General features: G+C 39.8%; 1 protein-coding gene across 10 annotated transcripts in view; it reads right to left on the bottom strand.

Annotated features, from left to right (window-relative positions):
• Nucleotides 1-1921: 1921 nt before the first annotated feature.
• SGMS2 (sphingomyelin synthase 2) overlaps nt 1922-19965 on the bottom strand; it is an 82382-nt gene continuing 64338 nt past the window's right edge. For 9 of the 10 annotated variants that reach the window (XM_074342705.1, XM_074342704.1, XM_074342658.1 and 6 more), the window contains 3 exons: nt 16862-17015; nt 12036-12202; nt 2393-10757 (listed from right to left, as the gene is read on the bottom strand). In XM_074342705.1, the coding sequence (XP_074198806.1) occupies nt 10554-10757; nt 12036-12202; nt 16862-17015 (525 nt within the window). In that variant the 3' untranslated portion in view covers nt 2393-10553. Of the gene's footprint in view, nt 2186-2392; nt 10758-12035; nt 12203-16861; nt 17016-19965 lie in introns of those variants that run through there. The other variant, XR_012499455.1, reaches the window with a different exon arrangement.

The raw sequence follows: 19965 nt of genomic DNA on the forward strand, positions 1-19965 counted from the left end.
TTTCAGTTCTTTCAGGTATATATCTAGGGGTGGAACTACTGAATCACGTAGTAACCCCCATGTTCAACTCTGAGGAATGACCAAATTTTTTCTACAGTATCTGTATCCGTTTTTACATTTCTATCAGCAATGACAAGGGTTTCAATTTCTCTACCGCATCACCAATTGTTATTTTGCTGTTTTTTCCTTTTCCTAATAGCTATCCTAATGGTTATGAAGTGGTATCTCATTGTGGCTGTTACATTTTTCTGATGACTAATGATGCTGAGCTTTTCATGTGCTGATTGTATATATTAACGTGCCATTTGGTATAAATCATCAATGTCGCCATCTGGCCCAGGACTATTCTTGAGAGGTTTTTACTACTAATTCAATTTTCCTTATAAGTTAAAAGTTTATTTGGACTTTCTATTTCTTCATAATTCAGTGCTGCTTGGCTTTGTGTTTATAGAAATTTGTCCCTTTTATCTAAGTTATCCAATATGCTTATAATCATTCATAGTATCTTTATAAATTTTTTTAAAGGAAAGTTTTTTTTTATTTGTCATTGTATTATTTAATTATTTTTATTTTGGCAGGAAGGGAGGTAGTTAGGTTTATTTATTTTTAGAGGAAGTACTGGGGATTGAACCCAGGACCTTATGCATGCTAAGCATGCACTCTACCACTGAGCTATACCCTCCCCCCTATAAATTTTTTAATTCTGTAAAATCAAGTAGTAAATGTCCCCACTTCCATTCTGATTTTAGTAATTTGAGCCTTCTTTTTTCTTAGTCAATCTAGCTAAAGGTTTATTAATTCTGTTGGTCTTTTCAAAGTATCAACTTTTGGTTTCGTTGATTTCTATTGTTTTTCTATCCTCTATTCATTTATCTCTACTCTAATTTTTATTTCCTTCCATCTGCTAGCTTTGGGTTTAGTCTGCTGTTCTTCATCTAGTTCCTTGAGATCTACAGTTAGGTTATTGGTTTGAGATCCTTCTCCTCTTTTAATGTATGCATTTATAACTATAACTTTCCCTCTCAGCACTGCTCTCACTGTACCCCACACATTTTGGTATGTTGTTTTTATTGTCATTTGTCTCAAAGTATTTTCAAATCTCCCTTGTGACTCCTTGACCTGTTGGTTAAGAGTATGTTGGTTAATTCTCATAATTTTGTAAATGTTTCTGTAGACAGTTCATTTTAAATCACTTCTGCAATATATTTCTCATTCACTTCCTTGGGAGGGCTGTTGTATAGCGAAACAGCCTTGAAAAACTTTTTCTGTTTTTGAGCTTAACTGCCTTTGATGTGATTTAATCCCAAGACCCTTTGGGGTTTGCCAAAACTCTAGTGTTTCCCCCAGTATATAGGCAAGTCACTCGAAAGTCAGCACACTAGATTAGTTACTGGTGAAATCTAGTAACTTTGTTGGTAGTTCAACATTGTATCAGACATATAACCCCACTAGGAAGGACCAGCTGTAGCTATTTATGACTGGGATGAAATAATAACTCTTAATCCCATGGTCAAGGGCAGTGGGGTCAGGGTGAGCCACGGTTTACCTTATTGAATGAATTGTCCTTTTCCATTAGAAAAAATTATTTCCACACTAGCAATTCATCACTCACACTTCCGGATATTTCTGGAGAGATACAGCAGAACAATTCATGTGCCCGATTAATGTACAAAAAGTGGGAAGGTAGACAGAGTGGGGTCTTTGGAAGCATAAGCTTAAATATCTGACATTGTTCTCAACTGAAATCCAAAACCTTGCACGACAAATATGTGTCTTGTACTAAGTAGAAAATTCTTAAATTCTTACACTGTAAAAATTCTAAAATCCCTTATAATAAAATTAAAGTTTTAATGCTTTGCTGTACATCTGAAACTAACACTGTAAATCGACTACACTTCAATAAAAAATAAGAATTAAAAAAAAAGTTTCAAACTCCCATGAATTTATTTTCTGATTAGACTTTATCATATATTAATGAGTCAGGTAGTATCAAATGTTTTACTATACATTATCTATAACTCTCACCATGACATTGGGAGGTAGGTTTCTTCACTTTCATTTTACAGAAGGGATGGACATGATGATTCAGAAAGGTGAGTAACTTGCTTAGGAATTAAACCTAGGGGCTGGTCCAAAGTCTTTGGATTTTCCACTTCAGCCTTTATTTTTCAATCCATATTTTTGTCTAAAAATATCAAAAAAATACATATGATATGATGGCTACTGAAACAGTTTCAAGTTATAAACATCTTATAGTTTGGTAAGTGCTTCAGTTATTTTAAAGCAAATTATTTGGTGCCATGATGGGCAGTCTCCTTTCCATCAGATCTCCACAAATTCTGTTAATAATCCAAACACAAAAGACGGCATTAAAAAATACTCATTCCACAAATGTATGTAATAAGAACTTTATTAGCCACTGGAAGGAATACTAAGACAATCTTTTCTCTTAAGGAACTTTAATTTGGTATGGAAACAGGACATTTTTTTTTAAACTTAAAAGCAGTGAGTGTATCTCACATTTTGACAATTCGTTTGTATGCATTTTCTGAGGAAGAATTCAGATTTGGAGAAGTAAGGGAAACCTTTTAGGGGATGAGACTTCAGCTGAACTTTCAGGACAAGCAAGAGCTGGATAAAGATGAATAATTTCAGAGCTATAACTATGGTACCTAAAATATTTGTTAGTTGAATTTGGCTAACACTTTTTGAACATTTATCTTATAACAATTTCTTTCATTTAGTCTTCCCAGTAATTTTGTGAGACACGGACTATTATTTCCATCCCACAGATAGAGAAACCAAGGCTCAAAGAGGTTAGGCAACTTGTTTAAGGTCTTCCACATCCAGCCAGCACTGGAAGAACTGAGATTCAAACCCAAAGAGGACAGGGCCATCCTGTTACCTTGCCCTCTTCAGGAGGCAGGCGATGGTCTGAGTTGGGCAAGCCCATCTCATAGGACTGAGCTCGGCAGTACAGAGCACAGGAATGAGAGCAGCCCGACGCCGATAGAGGGCGCTGTTCGTGGAAGCAGTTGGAAAGTGCCTTGCATGGATGGGGTTCACAGATTATGAAGAACCACGGTACCAAAACAGCTTAAGGCTTTGCACTATGAAGTGTACTTTGCCAAAAAGATCTATTTGTATAAAATCAAGAAACCCAGATGTTATGGACTACATGTTTGTGTCCCCCCAAATCCATATGATGAAACACTGACTGGATGATATTAGAAGGTGCAGTCTTTCGGAAGTAATTAGGTTTAGATGGAGGGGACAAGTTTAGTGTCTTTAAAAGAAGAGAGACTAAAGCTCTCTCTCCTCAACGTATGAGAAAACCCAGAACAGGACCCTCACCAGAGTCTGACCATGCTGGCACCCTGGTCTCAAACTTCCCAACCTCCAGAACGGTGAGAAAGACATGCTTGCTGTTAAAGCCACCCAGCTCACGGCATTCAGCAGCCCTAACTGGTGAGGACTTTAGGTAAATGTCTCTCCCTCAGCGGCAAATGTGAACAATCCCTTCAAACCATGGCCTGGGAAACAGACCAGATGTAACACAAAAGATGTTCAAAAGTATCATTTCCTCCTTGCAAAGACCTGAGTGCCTGGGGACCACAGGTGTTTGCCCTGGGGCTTGGTCTCCTCGCTGAGTCAGAACCCCTGCCGTTGGCTTCAGGCAGCAGGTGTGTGATGAAAGGAGAGGGATGCCAGGCAACAGGGCTCTGCCCCCTCCCCACACACATCGGTGGCGGGGCACGCAGACTTAGAGCAGATTTACAGAGGAAAGGACCAGAGTTCACATGGAGACAGGAAATCTGCTGAATATGGGGCACAGAACCTTACAGGGCTCGAGCTCAAGCACTCCTTAACTCTGCTCTCAGCAACACGAAACCTGTTGTCCAGAACTTTACAGAAGAGGCAATTCTTCCTCTCCCTCATTCCTCGCACTTGGGGTGATTCTTCCATCACATTGGTGCAGTGGGGAAATGATGGGCTTTGGCACCCCTGGGCAGCCATCAGTGTGCGAGGTGGGCTCCTTGCCCCCTGGTTTCCTCTCCCAGTCTAAGTTCCCTCAATTGGAAAAAGAGCATAATGAGATTCACCTGGTGTTAAATAAGAGGACCCCCAACTGGCAATGCCTGACCTGTGGTAGCTTCTCAAAAGTAGTGGCTTTTTTCTTTACCCAAATACACACATCACTTAAGGAACTTAGGAAGAAAAAGAGGTAAATGCTGGATATAAGAACTGAAGCAAAGTGTGCTCAGAAACTTGGCCAGAAGCAAGCACACATGTTGGACAGATTTTTAGCACCGAGAACTCACCAGTTCATGCCTGGACCAGACAATCCTATGGCTTCACTTTGGTCCTTTGGGGAGCCCAGAGTCAGCCTAGACTATAATGACTCCCAAGACTGTTTCATTTCCTCAGAGCTTTGCTATCCTTTGAAGGCAGGTCATTGTACCTCTCCTCCTTTTGATATTCCCTCAGGAATAATTTCTGAGAGAGTTACATTTAGCAATGAAGCCTGGTGCACTGTGGTGCCCGCCCCCCCCCACCCCCGCATTAACCTGTGTAAGAAAGGCAAAGGTGCATTACTACGTCCTAGCTAACAAGAGAACTGCAATGAGTTTGCTTTATTCTAACAAATTTGTAAGCTCAAACACTTGGGGACTCTTTTGCTTTCAAGGTCATTTTACCCTAGGAGCACTGACTTTTCTTCCCTCTGAAACGCAGTAAATTCCAACTGTAAGAAAAGTCAGTAGCATTTGATAAAGAACCTGTTTCAAGGACTAGTTTCCCTCCTAATCAACTAATTGGATGATAAGGGAATAAACTCCCCTGAAAAACAAGCAACAGTAACAACAAAACCTCTAACAACCTGTGATGGTGACCAGAGCAATTATGACAGGGAGGCAGCAAAAGAGAGAAAATGAAATTCAGGTTCCAACTCCAACACTCATGAGCTCTTTCATCTCACAATACTGGTCACCAACTCTTTCCTTGCCTACCTCGTGGGGTTTTGTGAAGATGAAAGAATGTATGTCAAGCATGAAAACTGAAAAATGCGATGCCTCACACATGAATTAAACACGCCACGTAGAGACACACAGTAGCACAGAATCCATTACTGATACAATCCAACTTACATCAGTGAGTAACCTGGTCTTGTGTTTCTGATGTTCTTATATACTTTATTAGAAGAAAATAAATGTTCGATGTCAAGGTTAATGAAGTATCACCTTAGTTCCATTATATAATGCATTCAAGATCAGGGCAGTCTTTGGGCTCTGGCCAGCAAAATCAACACACCAGTGTTTCAAATAGGAGGATAGGACAGGCTTTTCATCCCAGGCCTGGGTGGAGGTGGCAGAAAGACTTGTGATTTATATTCTATCATTTCCAGAGAGTTCAAAGAAACTTGGATTATCCATCAACTTGCTTTTTGAACCATATTACCTTATCCTCATCCCCTCCTCCCCCCAAGTTGCTTTTACTAAATTTGTCTTTGAGGGCCAGGCCTTCATCTTTCCAAAAACAACTTTCTGCAATCCGCTGTCGCAACGACTACTGAAGTCTAGTTGAGGACATTACCCTGGTGCCCCTCTTCTGAAGGAAGAGGATATTTCTTTCAGAATTGACTGACAGAAAGGACTCTGCTTTCCTGGAAGAATGAATGATTTTTGTCCCTCTGTGAACAATGAGAATCAGAATCATGGGGTGTGTAACTGATTTTCTTTTTCTCCATGAGTGATTTTATATGGTTGTGAATTATTTTGAACCTTAAATCCAAGAGCAGAAAAAACAACACACTCCAGTTTACTTAGTGTTCCATTAATTGAAGGTTATCAACTTATTTAAAAAAGTTCTTGAAGAAAATAACCCTCATGTGATTTTAATGAGTACTTTAAACTAAAGTTTAAAAAATCTTTAAAGAAAACTAAATTTTTTAATTTGTAAGAAATAGTAATACTAATTTTGAAAAGACTCGATGTCATGGTGGTTTATTGGATAAATACAAAGTATAGGCTCTTGCTTTTTTTTTTTATTAAAGCAAAGCCAAAGAGATTAGAAACCAAGTAGACATATTCTGTTTAGAATAGAAACATAAATTAGTTTTAACTAACAATTAGGCACTTAAAATGTAAATGTAAAATGGCATTTTCAAGTACAAACTGTAGTTACACTCCTAAATTCCTCCTGAAATGTTTTTACAAACACAAAAGCACAAGCATGGAAAACATATTTCTAAACTAAGATAATTTCCTCTTTAAAAAAAAAAAGGAACCTGAATTCAAATCCCATATGATAGACCAATGACTAAAGTACTGGTGGGTAGGAAAAAGAGCTTCTGAAATTTACATATTTAATTAAAACATAAGCATTTAATAAAACTATTACAATAATATACAGTATATATCATAATGAAAAATATATGTCAGGAAAATAATGAATTCTACACTTAAAATTTTACTTTACAACAAGGCACTTAACACACTGAAACAGTACAGTAAACTTCCAAAAGAAAGCAGTTGGCTACCTCTCAAACCTTGTAATAATATTTCTTTTGTGAATATAATATAACATAACCATACATTTTGCAGCATTAATCATTGCATAGGAGGTAAATTAAATAATGAATCCCAACTTGGCAACTAGATTACCTTAAGTTTATAGTTTCTTCTTTTTCTTTTAAAGGAAGTTTTAAATAATTTCACAATAAAGAACTATTCTCATTCATGATTCATTTAGAACACAGCTATATATAAATCAGAATTTATAAGGTGTGTATCTGTATAAAAAATTATCTTTGGGTACCTTTTGACACGATTTTTAGTGTTCAGGTATTGAAGTCAAGAGCACTTCTTAATAGAAGAAATATTTTTAGCAAGTAAGTCAAAGGAGTTAAATTATTGCAACACAATGACATTAAAAAAAAAAAAAAAAAAAACACCAGGACTCTAAACACACAAATAGAAAAGCCTTCAACACATGGCATATTAATTATAATATACTTGATTTAAACATGTAAACTCATTTATTAAATTCCTTCTCACACTTCCTTACACTACAGAAGTGAGTGTGTTAAGACCAGCTTAAATTTTTAATCAGTTTTACAGTGCAAAACAAAAACAACATAAAAGAATTTAAAAAGAAATGTTCAAAATATGCAAGGAACAAGATGTGAACTTTCAAATTAAAAAAGAAACTGCATGAGTTCTAGCATATTAAAAAAAAACATGTAGGACTTTGAAACTTGGTGTTTCAAAATAAACAAAGTATAGGTAGTTATAAAGGGAGACATTAATGATTGTGATGGTGAGAGGTAAAAATGGTCTGCATATTTTCTCTGATCAAATGGATAAAAGATTAGAATTACAACTCCCTGTGATCTAAGCACGTTTTCCCTTTGGGAAAGGTTTAATATGTTTTTAAAATAATTCCTTTTTTGTGGTTCTTTCAGATTATTGGCAAAAATAATAAAAAACAAATGCCTTTTAAAAACTTGAAAATATCCTTTAAAAAGTTGCGTTTGTGTTCCAAGTTATATAACATATTTCCACAAGGGGGCACTGGTATACAGCAAAGAACCTTATGCAGCATCATCCAAGTGTCAACCAAGACTAGAAACTTGGGCTCACTCACAAGAGCCTTCCTTCCACAGAAAAACATGTTTCCCAAGATGCCAGTAAATTAAATAACAAACTCAAAATTACTTTGGGTAGAACTGAATGGGGAAGAATGCTTTATTTTCCGAGCTAGCAGGGGAGCTCAAAAATTAGAATCTGAAAGGAATGGATTTCCATTTGAAAGAATATTTTTTAAATGATGCATCATTTATAGAAATATATCTATTATAGATATTGCACAGAGGACTAAATCACAGAAAAGGCTCGTAACAGGAGCACTGGATTACAAAAACAAGGATAATAGATAAGATCTTGTATCTTGGTTAGCAAGAAAAAGGAGCTCCAAAATTTTACTGTTTCAAAAGGCAAGCTTGTAATTGTTTGGTTTCTTTAATTGAGGTATAACTGACATACAATATTATGTTAATTTTAGGTATACAACATAATAATTTTTTACTTGTATATATTGTGAAATAATCACCACAGCAAGTCTAGTAATTAGGTTTTATATCCCAAAGTGGCATGTTGGGTTGAACTTCAAGTCTGCTTTCCTAAATGTATATGCTTTGATACTTCTCATATTTTCCCATCTTGAAACTTTGATATGTGCCCCCTTATTTTCATACCACATGCTTGCACAGCATTTATTAGAGAGCTATGACATGTATGTGCAAAGAACACAGGAGCAATAGTGTCTACACGTGGAGTCATGGATGTTTTTAAAGTTCTTTAAAAGGTGATAGTATTATTTAAAAAAAAACTAGATTACTTGACTAAAATGCAAGGTTTAAACTGTTTTCAAGGATCTCCAGCAATCAATACACTATGATTTTCAAAGCTTATACACCTTTCCTTCCTCAATCTGCAGAGGACTGGGTTACCCAAGATGCAGTTGAATAAGGCTCTAAGGTATATATCAGGTTGTTTTATTTGAATTAGAGGCTCAAGGAATATACCAGTATTAGGAGAGCAAAACCTGGGCCTCAGTGCCAGATATTTCTTTTCACAATTAGCAGAAATTTAAAATCAGTGTTTTCAAGAAGAACACACCATTCTATCACATGTCAATATTTAATAAGTGAAAATTATGTAGCCTTATGGCTAAACACATCAGGTAAGCTACACAAACGTTTCTTACTGGTTTACTTAATAATAAATACCAGAAAAACTTCTTGCATTTCGAAGCTTGCCCAGGATGTTTAGGATTTGCTTTCTTGTTTTAAATGTAACCAGATTAGTCTTTCTTTCTGCCTTTGAATTCAACCTTTAGTGTTTCTTTTTCACATGGAGAAAGAACCATACTGAAAACGTATACAGAATTTTAGCACCAAAGGACGATGACCCTTCTGAATAGATCTGTATTGTGCTTCTCTTAAACGATTTAAGGTCAGCTCTGTGCACCAGATCTGGGCTCACTCATTTACAAGGACAAATCGAGGGATGTTTTCATTCTAAGTGGAGGGAGTTTTCACCTTTAATATAAATGTAACTGCCTCCCTTCCACCCCTGTTGGCCTCTCCACCCTCTGACTAGTGTTAATGATTTTGTAACCTTGAATCTTTTTCTAAGGTTACTAGAAGTCTAAAGAAATTAAGCCAAGAATTATCAAAAAGATTCAACAGCATTAATCAATGTACTAAATCTGGTCAGATTTTTTTTTAATCCTTTTTTTTTTTTTTTTGCATCACCTGAAAGAACTTTAGAAACAGTTATTCCCCTTTACTGAGTAGCTGTAACTGTCTAATACATGGGTTCCAGCCGTAGATTATAGTGCAGCACCGTGGTATCATTTCAGGGTCAAAGTAAAATTACTCAATTGTGGTATGTGTCCTTAGGACCAGTATATAAGAGGCTAAGTCTCTTACCAAAAGGCGAGGATGCATTAAACTTTTGGACTCTATCTTGGTTCTTCCACAAAGCTCAATGTAACTAGGAAGAAATGGTTTTCAGTGAAATGTGACCAATTGTATTTGTGAGTTCCAATGAGCAGCTCTAAAACAGATCTCACATAGGGCATGACCTGGGAGAAAAACACGGGCTTGTTCCCCAAAGGGCATGAGCATCAGTTCACACACATACGTGTCTTCAGCCTGAGCTACACAGTCCACTGCCCTGGGGGTACAGGTGCCAATTTACCAGGCAGACAGCAGGTAAGCGTGTGCATGAGACCATTCCTAGCAGGAACACCCCATGTTTCCCTGTGTGTCTGTCACAGAGATCTTACAATGAAATATTTACACACATGTGGGGTGCGCCAAATACTTTTATATTATTTTAAAGCTTTTTTTTAAATTATAAAATTATCAGTTTAAAAAGAATAAAGTAAAAGTGATACACAGTACATTGGGAGCAGCAGCAGTGCATATTCCCAGACCTGACCCTGACCTTCCCCTCGACGGGGAGGAAACAACGTTCACCCGAAGTCCACTCACGGCCCAGTGAGTGGATCGCCCCCTCGCCGGTAGGGCTAATGCTAAAAACCACTCTCAACATCAGGTGATTCTATTTACACAGTAGCTGTATATATCCAGATATTTTTATTTAAAACATTAACAAATTCTTTTGACCTTGGAGGGGGAAAAAAAATCCTGAAAAAAGTCTGAAGTGGAGCGCTTTAGTGGAGAAAGAATGAGGAAAGGAGTAGTATGTTCTTTGGCACCTCTTTAACAAGCTCATTAGTAAACTCCCAGACTGAGGGCTTGTCACCAATGAATGAAGAGCCACGGGAGAATGTAACTTTCTCAGGATGAATAGAAAACCAGTCAAAAGGTAATACTTCATTCATCTTTCTAAGCATTTGCACAAAATTTGGTCCACTTCTTCATTTACCAGTCAGTTCTCCTAAAATAAAAAACAAAAAAAACTATACCTTTGGTTACAGCAATGACTCTTTTGGTGTAAGAGCTGATGCCTTTGCTTTGCTCCTCAGGTAGACTTCTCATTATCTTCACCGATCTTCTGAACCCGCGAATACTTCTTGCAGGATGATTTAAAGCAGCCGGGAGGCCAGGAGAGTGGCCAGGAGAAGCAGCAAGGAATTGAGCCTTGTACGTTTTTCTCAAAAAAATAAAAGATGGGGAACCACCATGCTCGAGACAAGAAATTAGTCTGTGAAGACACCTTCAAGTTCTGTAAAAGGTAGGAAAAAAATAAAATGAGACACGTTTTTCATAACTTGCAATATAATTTTTTTCTGAATTGTCATTCGCTGTAACTTAACAAGGGAAGCACCCGAATGGGGACCACAAGGCAATGACTCTTTGCGCCTCTTCCCCTGACTCTGACAGGACCCGCCCCACATTCGTTTCCTCTCTGTGGCTCAGGTGAATCTTCTGCCTGCAATTCCAGTAAGAATGGAGACTCAAGGATGGATGTGGGAGCTCTCCAGGGACAATCTGTAGGATGTGCGAGTGGTCAGGTCTACGTATGGGGTCAAGGAGGATGGAAGAGTGGAAGGAGAGCCCACAAGGCTGAGCGTATGTAAGGGGAAAGGTGAAAATTTTGGTTCAGTGGCATCACTAGACATTGAGATGAAGTGTAAGGAGGAAGACGGACATAGGAGACGAAAGAATAGGAAATAGAGCCACAAAGACAACAATGTCTATAGAGAGGGCATTTCCTAGTGGACACTGCTAACTGAGAATTGGATTTAGATCCTGGGGGGAATGACATATTTCAGCTGTGCACAAAGTCTCCAAACATGATATGCCTCACACAATATGGTAAGACCATCCCAAGATAAGTCAGTCATAGCACACAGACTAACTCTGTTACAACAAGGACACACGCTAGGGCTTGATGGCACAGAGAAGGCATCATTCCCACGTGGGACTAGAGGCAGAGAGCAGGAGTTGGAAAAGGCTTCTCAGAAGAGACGGCAGCTAAGCCAGCTCTTTCGGAATGATGGTAGAAGAAAAGAAGTCGTCTGGGAACCGGAGGCAGCAGAAACAAATAAGGAAAGGACGAGAAGGGAAGGCAGAGAGCACGGTATCACCAGAAGGAGTACCGAAACCAGTTACTCGTAAGTTGTTCTGCCCAACTTTTTAAAACAGTTGCCATCTTTTCTCAGAATGAAGTACTCTGAGGGCAGGGAGTGTCCTACCTAGCTGCACCACAAATGCTTCTACAAAGCAGCTTCCTAGATTTTCATTGAATTTTAATTCTCCTGTAAATGAGTTGAATTCGAGCTCTATAATTATACGGCATCTTTACCCTTAAACGCCACTTATATCTTTGATACTCATTAAGAGGCTGTCATTACTATAAATTTAAGCGAACTGACCCAAACCACACAGTTAGGCAGCAACAGCAGTGATTCCCATTAAGCTATCAGAAACCCCCGTGTGAAAAAGGGTCCACAGCATTGAAAGAAAAGAAATTATCCAAGGATAATGTCACTGCTCTCACCTTTTCATTGGCCATAGAATGATACCACCAAAAGAGCCGTGTTGTGATGTAATAAGCCACAATCACGTCGACAGTGTAGTGCTCGTGTGCTACGAGGATGCAGATGATCCCGGCAGCGCTCAGCAGCCAGCAGATCAAATGATACCACCAGAAGTGACGAGGCGAGTCTGGACAGCAGAAAAATCACAGGGTTAATACACGACTCCCAGAGAGGAGATGAATGATGACAGTCTAACCTAAAGGCCTTAGGAAAGTCTAAGGCCAGGAAGTCACTGAAGGAGAAAATGGATAACCCAAAATGAGTCACTGAGAACTGCCCGGGATTTGCTCAGGGAGGGAGGGAGGGAGGAGGGCGCACCGCTGAGGGCAGGTGGAACAGTCACGGCTGGGGAGGCTGGTAACACGAGATACACACACAGTCTAAGAAGGAAGAGAAACGTTTCACGTTGGGTTGGCTGGAAGGGGCTCACACTGGCTCACGTACGGACCCCACCAGAAAGAAAAACAGTAGGGGTCAAAAGAAAAGGTAGCTGTCTATGAAAATATGGGGGCACAACGGGGTGGAGTGAGAAAGTCAGAGTGATTTCGGGTCTTACATAAACTTACTTTGATTTCTCCACAGGGAGAAAAATGGCATTGTGGCTGGCAATATTTTGATTCTCAGCAATTTTATACTGTTATGGCCAATAGCAACAGTAAGACCCTTCCTATGCAAAGCTTAGGATTCTCGCCCACTCACGTAGGGATCTGAGCCTTACCCAGCAAGGTCACTAAGAAGTTCACAGCACTGATTGGTCATATGAGAGAACCAAAGCGCTCATCAGGTTAAAGATGATCACAAGCCCCACCGCCTTCCCACACACATGGTAATGACACAGGTGTGAACGGAACCAGAGCTCGCCTCTGACAACTGCTCTTTTTCTTTAACAACTTTCTTTTTAAAGCTTTATTCGCTCACAAAGTTAATAACATAATAAACTGAAATTTCACATTTAACTGTTTTTATAGTGATATTTACTTTCAAGTGTGGGAGCATGGTTGAACAACAGAAAGATTCATTTCCAGAACTTTAGATGAAATATCAAACCGGGTGTCATTTAAATGAAACATTTTTTGGTAAAACAGCGGTTGCTCTTTTGGTCCCAAGTGGAACAGTAAGATGAGAAACCCACATTTGCACTTGAAAGTCTGATTTTCTACTTTTGAATATGTAACTTGTTTCTCCTTTGGCTCATCCTGCCACTAGGTTCTGGCAGAGGATAACTCACAGAAGCAGAGAATTTCATAGCTGGGGGAGGCCTTACTCCTGTAGCCTGAGGGGCCAGATCCAGTCCCCATAACTGTTCTGTTAGGCTCTGAAGTTTAAAAATGGAAGTAACATTTAGAAATCTGGAGATTTTGCTCAATAGGCATTCTCCAGCACCACAGCCCTCACCCAGCCCCGAAATCTCACATCAGCCCTGCTTCCCTTCCTTACAGGTCATCTGGTATTGACCTTAAAAGTTCAAAATGTTTGAGCGAACCAGAGCTATTTTGTATTTGTTTATCCACAAGAAGCAAAGCTGGAGTATGTAGGGAGTGAGGAGGTGGCCTGAATGGTCATTTTTCTACTCGTGGAGTTGAACATGAGGTTTTAGGAGGGGCCAGAAGCCCCTGCACTGCTTTCCCATAAAAAATGTATCTATCCTCTGTTATGCTACCACATTGGACCACTGGCTCATTGATTGAGAACACCAGATGGCCCAAAGAACAGATTTAATATAAACTATTTTGACATAGAAATGGCGAAACGGTAATCCTCTCTGCTCTCTCCTTCTACTCACAGTGATAACCTCGAGCTGAGACATGATGACACAATTATTAATGAACTCCACTGTCTGTGTGGGATCCTAGCCCTAACGTCAGTGAATAATAGAGACAATGGACTTGGTGTAGCAGTAAGGTAGAAAAAAAAAAGTTTTCTCGACTAGCAAGACATTTAGTGCCAAGAGCTAGATTGATTTCTCCAGGCTAATTTTATAAGGAACCTAGGTCCCAGTGATAATATTTGCACAACTGTGTAAAACCCTCTCTTGTTAACCCACAAAATGACCCCAGTCCCATGTTTTCATCTACTCTTAAGATTAAATTCGAATCCCCTCATGACGACAGAGTAAACAAGGAGAGTCTAAATGATCAAAAGGCAGGAAAGCAAAAAATATATAAATGATGCATCTAATTCTAGAAGCTGACTGTTCAAAGGAACCACGGGAACCACGGCAACCACGGCTTACTCAGAACAACACATGGTATAATTTAGAAGGTGACTGTTTTTCCTAATTGCATAGGAAACGGGCATAAATATGGACTGCTCTGTTTACATACAGAACTGATTCTAAAGTTGGGTTTGTATCAAGCATTACAGATCTGCCGTTTTGTTTCTCACCAAAACTTGGGAAAAGTAGAATGTAATTCTTTCCTTGCCTTATGCAAATGTACACAATTTAAAAAGCCTCCAGCCCAAATCGTACCTTGGGAAGAAAATGTTTCTACATCCTGCTTAGCCTTTATTAAGTATAAAAATAATCACGAGGTGGCCCTGCTATTGCTGTGAGGTAAAAGAACAGTAATGAGCAATATACTCAGACTATTCCTTAGCAATTCTGTAAGATCAGACAAGTTGGGTTTCCAAAAATTCTAAACAGAGCCAAGACAGTGATAGCAAAACCTCTGAAGTCAGCCTGCTTGAGTTTGCACGCCCCAGGCTCCCACTACTAACTGTGGGCTGGGGCTCATTCACTCACCTTCTCTAGGCTTAAGTTTCCTCTCCGAAAAATGGAGAAAAACAGTGCTTCCCCTATGGGGTGGCTGCAAGGATTAAATGAGTTAATTTGCATCTAGGGCTTAGAATAGGGACCTGGCAGAGTAAATACAACGTCTGTGTGCTGTTATTGGTAATATCACCTGGTCTTCGGTTATTTTATAAAACTCACTGTTTCCTGGAGTGTTTTCTCTTCATTAGTCTGGTTTTCACCCACAGGAGCTTCATTCTAACAGGCAGCTCCTCCCTACCATCATCCTCATCTTCTATAAGCTTTCCATGATCCACAGATTAGAGAAAAGATTCTACAACCTAAATGGACCTCTGGACTGAAAGTGATGGATCTTACACACAGGTGGAACTCTCAGCAGCGAAAGTTAGAGTCAGAATCACAAACCACATAAATCACTCCACCCACCACCCAGAGCCAATAACTAGGTATCAGAAATTAGAAATTTCAGTGTATAAAATAGATGAATAACAAAGACCTACTGTATAGCACAGGGAACTGTATTCACCATCTTGTCATAAGCTATAATGGAAAAGAATCTGTAACTGAATCACTTTGCTGTACACCTGGACTACACAACACTGCCAATCAACCTGACTTCAATATATATATAAATAAGGGGGGGAAAAAAAAAGAAATTTCAGAAGACTGAAATTTAAGGACGGCATACTGGTGCACAGACAGACCTGGGTTCCTCCCCTCCACAACCTCCCCAGTCATGTGAGAACAGAAATGAAGTAAGGGGCAAGGTGCAGAAGACCCCTCACCTTAAAGTCAGGCAGTGTGATGCAGGGTGAACACTTCACACGTGGCTCTCCCTACTCAAAGTGTGTATGTAGCATTTAGAAAGAAGACAATTTAAGAGATACACAATTGTCATCTTCCAAATTTAAAAACAGACTCACTTCATCTACTACAGAGAATCTCAACTCTTTCTCATATTGCCCCCAAAGTAGAATTAAAACCTATCATCCTGGATAATCCATGGGGCAAGAACTCAATTCTGTACCCCTGGAAGATAAACCCTGATGGGCCTGAACCCATTTGGATGAATGACAGGCCCAGAGAAGAAGGAAGAAAGCAGGAATAACCAAGAAGGACAGAGAGGGGAGGCCTGGTCTCTGCCCAAGACCTCCCTTACAATATGCTGCAAAAGTAAAGAGAATTGAGATAAGCCTTAAAAAAACAAAAACAAAAACAAAAAACACTGGTATGGGGTATCTTGGAATTAAACATGAAGGTTGCTACTGACCAGGTTGGTAAAAATGGAGGGAGAAGCATTACTACTCCTAAAAGATTTTGACAAAATGGGCCTAAATATACAAAACCTCAGAAATGCACAAGAACCGGACCTGCTAGGCAGCTAAAACCAAGCACAACCTCCCCCACAATGAACGTTCTTCCAGCCCCACAAAAACAGCCAGGATACACAGCAATTTTGCGTAATGGAAATTAAGTATGTAAACATGGAAAGATACTTCACAGTCTCATCTCCATGTTGCTTTTCAAGAAGAAAACGGTCAGTATTGGCAAAATGTTCCATGAAGATGCCTATTAAAGCATAGAAGGTACTGGAAAATGAGGAAATCACAATAAAGTGGGACAAGGAAACATTTTAAACATTTTGGGGGGGGAACATTAACTGAAGTACTTGGAATGGACGTTCCATAGAAAGGACGTTTCATTCAAAAGTCATTTCCATTTGACTCTGGAACACGCTGATTCTTTTTACAATAAACTTAACAACTGTTCTTCTCAGTTCCAACATTAAAATGGCTTTTCATACCTTCAGAAGTACTAACGGAGGAGGGAGGCATTTTGGAGGCATGCTAAATGTTAGCCAGAAGCCAGGGGAAGTCTTAAGCATGATTAACACACACACACACACACACACACACACACACACACACACACACACACACACACACTTTCATAGCTATCAATTCCAACAGAATAAGGACCTAGGGATCCCACCCACGTCAGCCATCAATACAGCAAGAATGAGTTACTACTTACATTCCTTGATGAACAAGTAAGTAAGCGTCAGCATAACTGTGTGACCACTGAAAAGGAAATCTCCGCACAGGATATGCGATCCAGTTATGGACAACCCACCACCAGATATCAACCGGAGAATCCGCTGTACTTTGGCCTGAGAGTCTCCATTGAGCTGAATGACACAAGAAGGTCAGGAAGAAAATTTACAATCTGACAAAATCACGTTTCAGCCTACTTTGTGTGATATTTAGAAAGGTCGCCAGTTTGTGATTTTTTTTTTTACTTAAAAAGTCAGAGAATGCAAGAGAGGAAGCTCCTCAAACTGAGTTTTACTCATTGTATTGGCCAGTTTTTAGTGACATGTTTTAAATTATTCAATATGCTACTAATAATACATTTTGGTGGTGGTGTGTCCTTGGGCAAAGCTTTTAAAAATATTAATAACCAATGACTTCACTACAGTTATGCACTAAAAAATCAAAGCTCCTTTCTTTCCTCTTTGCAGAGGGAAGTCAGGGTTTTGGATAGTTATTATTTGATTCGGCTGCACTCCACATTACTAATATTCTACCGTGGGTTCAGACCCTGTGTTAAGTGGGCAGCCTAACATGTGCATATTGCCACATTAACATCTGATCAACACACTGACAGTTAAAAAGAGGAGTTGCAATACATTAAATAATTTAAATAGGTTTGAAAGTGATGGATTAGGGACGTACCGGCAGCTTTAAAATGAGTAGCTTTGATCAGGAGAAACATCTCCCAAAGCAATAACCTGTGTGCTGTGGGAAGGGGGTGAGGACAGAGCTCCCTTCCTTGCGCAAAGGTGGAGAAGCCCCAGGAAGCCATCAAGAGGGATGGGCAACCAGGATGGGCTAGGGAGGGCGTGTGAGGCAAAGGTCAAAAGCCTATATTCCATTAAAATGTGAGTTCACAGGAAGGAGTCGTGGACTGAGTTGCAATACTTGGAAAACTGGAATACTGAAACATTGAGGGGCCAGATGCAGGCTTCCAGATCAGTCTGTACCAAGTGAATAGGTTTAGAAAATCAAGAGTGATACTCAGAAATAAAATGGAGTAAGAGTACACACGAGAAGAGAAATCTAGAAAGCCCATTATTTACTGTTCATTTGGGACCTGGGGGGATAGTTGCAGGATATACTGCCTTTCATACTCAACTATGACCTTCTGGGCAACTGGCGCCTGCAGCACGGCCAGGCCAGCCGCAGTTGGTGGTGAAGACGGGCAGTGTCTTGTCCAGGGGGACGTGTAGTGGCGGAGGAGGGTAAGATGTGTACAGATGGGTGAGAAGACAGCCTAGGGGCAGACAAATGAAGTCAGCCTCCAAAGCAGATGGAAAACCATCCTATCAAGTACAACAGGAATTGGGGCAGGATTCCTTGCCTAAAATTTCCCTGATTTAAAAAAAAACAAAAAACAATAAAACCCTCATGGATCTGGAATTTCTTTCTGGTATTCAGGTGACCCTTGTAAAAGGGCAAACACACCACGATTGGTTGCTGGTGGAGAATAAGGTGCTGCAACAGAAAATGCCGTGCAACTGAATTAGAGGGCTGAGGGAGAAGCTGGAGGTTTCAAAGAAATGTAACCTTCTTCAAAAGTTGGCGGAGACCAACCCTGGTGGCAAAACCAAGAATCAGGTGAGCCGGCCTTGAAAAGCCAGGATCTAGAAGGCAGCAAAGGACTCATACCCAAGGAAGATAAGGGCTGAGGACTGAGCTGCAGGACTCACATAAAGTGCCCCTCAGGAAAGGCAGCCTACAAACCACACAAAATGGGATGTGCACTTGATGCGGACAATAGCATGCACAGATCAGCCACAGACCTTTGGGAATTTCTCGTCATGGGTTGGTACAAACAACTGTCAACACTGAGATCAAATAAAAAGGTACATATACTCCCTCTGACCATTGTGTTCCCAGTTTAAGAGGACACATTATTCTTCATTTCAAAACCATAATAATGTTTTTTATCCACTCACCCATTCCCAACTCAACACTCAAATTTTCTAAGGGCAGAAACACTTAAACCCCTTTTATCTGGGGTTAGATGAATCCAAAGGCATAAACCAACCAGGAGCTAAAACGCTGCTACACATTCTCTTCTCCCCTCTTCCTCTCAGCAGTGATGGCGTATGGAGATTTCTGATAGCATGATTCAATGTGACTTCACAGAACAGAGCGAGGTCTTCTTGCTCCTTCTCTACTTTCTCAGCCCTTCACTCCTCACTTCTGTCACTGCTATCTTACGATGTCAGATCATGCTCAGCATAAACGCTAAACAAAACTTTAAGAAAAGAAATTAAAGAAGAGGGTGGAGGGCAAACTGGGGAAGAGAGGATAACAGTGAGAGAGGTGGGATTAATGGATTTTTTTTCTAGTTCTGTTCTATTTCATCAAGCCCCCATCACACATCACTTAAGACTCGTTCCTCTTTTTTAAATGGTGCAGTAACTTTATCATTTTTTAAAATACTGAATTTTTTTTTCAGTTGAGGAACGAGAGATTGAACCCAGGACCCTGTGCATGCTAATAAGCATGTGCTATTACCCTCCCGCCCCTAGCTATGCCCTCCTTTTTCAGACCCATTCCATGCTATGCCTGGATGTAGAATTGAAGATGTAGAAAACTAAGAGAAGCAGCATAAGTCAGAACAGCCAAAGCAGACAGGGTTCAGTGTTCAAGGGTTCTTCAAACTGTGACCTCCACACACCACTTCCCACAAAAATAAATCAGGTACAAGAGAGCCCAACTTGGCTGCTGCCAAACCAGAAACCTTACCCTCCACACCACCCCTTCAATTTAGAAGAGAAGACCTTTGGACACCTATGGCTAGGATGAGAGGGGCACTTTCTCCGGGAAAGGAATGTAGCTATGCTGGCCCAACGTTCCTGTGGCAAAATGGATTTGAAAAGCTAAATCACTTCATGTGAGTCCTAATAACTAGGTCAACATTTATCTAAACACAATTTTTAGAACACAAATTTTGTGACTACAAACCAAAGCTTGGGTTGGTAGGTTGAAGCCAATTGTAAGCAAAGGACTTAAAGTAAACCAGAGGCTAGAGGAGGGGGAAACTGACAGCAGAGGATTTCACCCAGA

Source organism: Camelus bactrianus, chromosome 2, assembly GCF_048773025.1.
Source record: "Camelus bactrianus isolate YW-2024 breed Bactrian camel chromosome 2, ASM4877302v1, whole genome shotgun sequence".
Lineage (NCBI taxonomy): Eukaryota > Metazoa > Chordata > Mammalia > Artiodactyla > Camelidae > Camelus > Camelus bactrianus.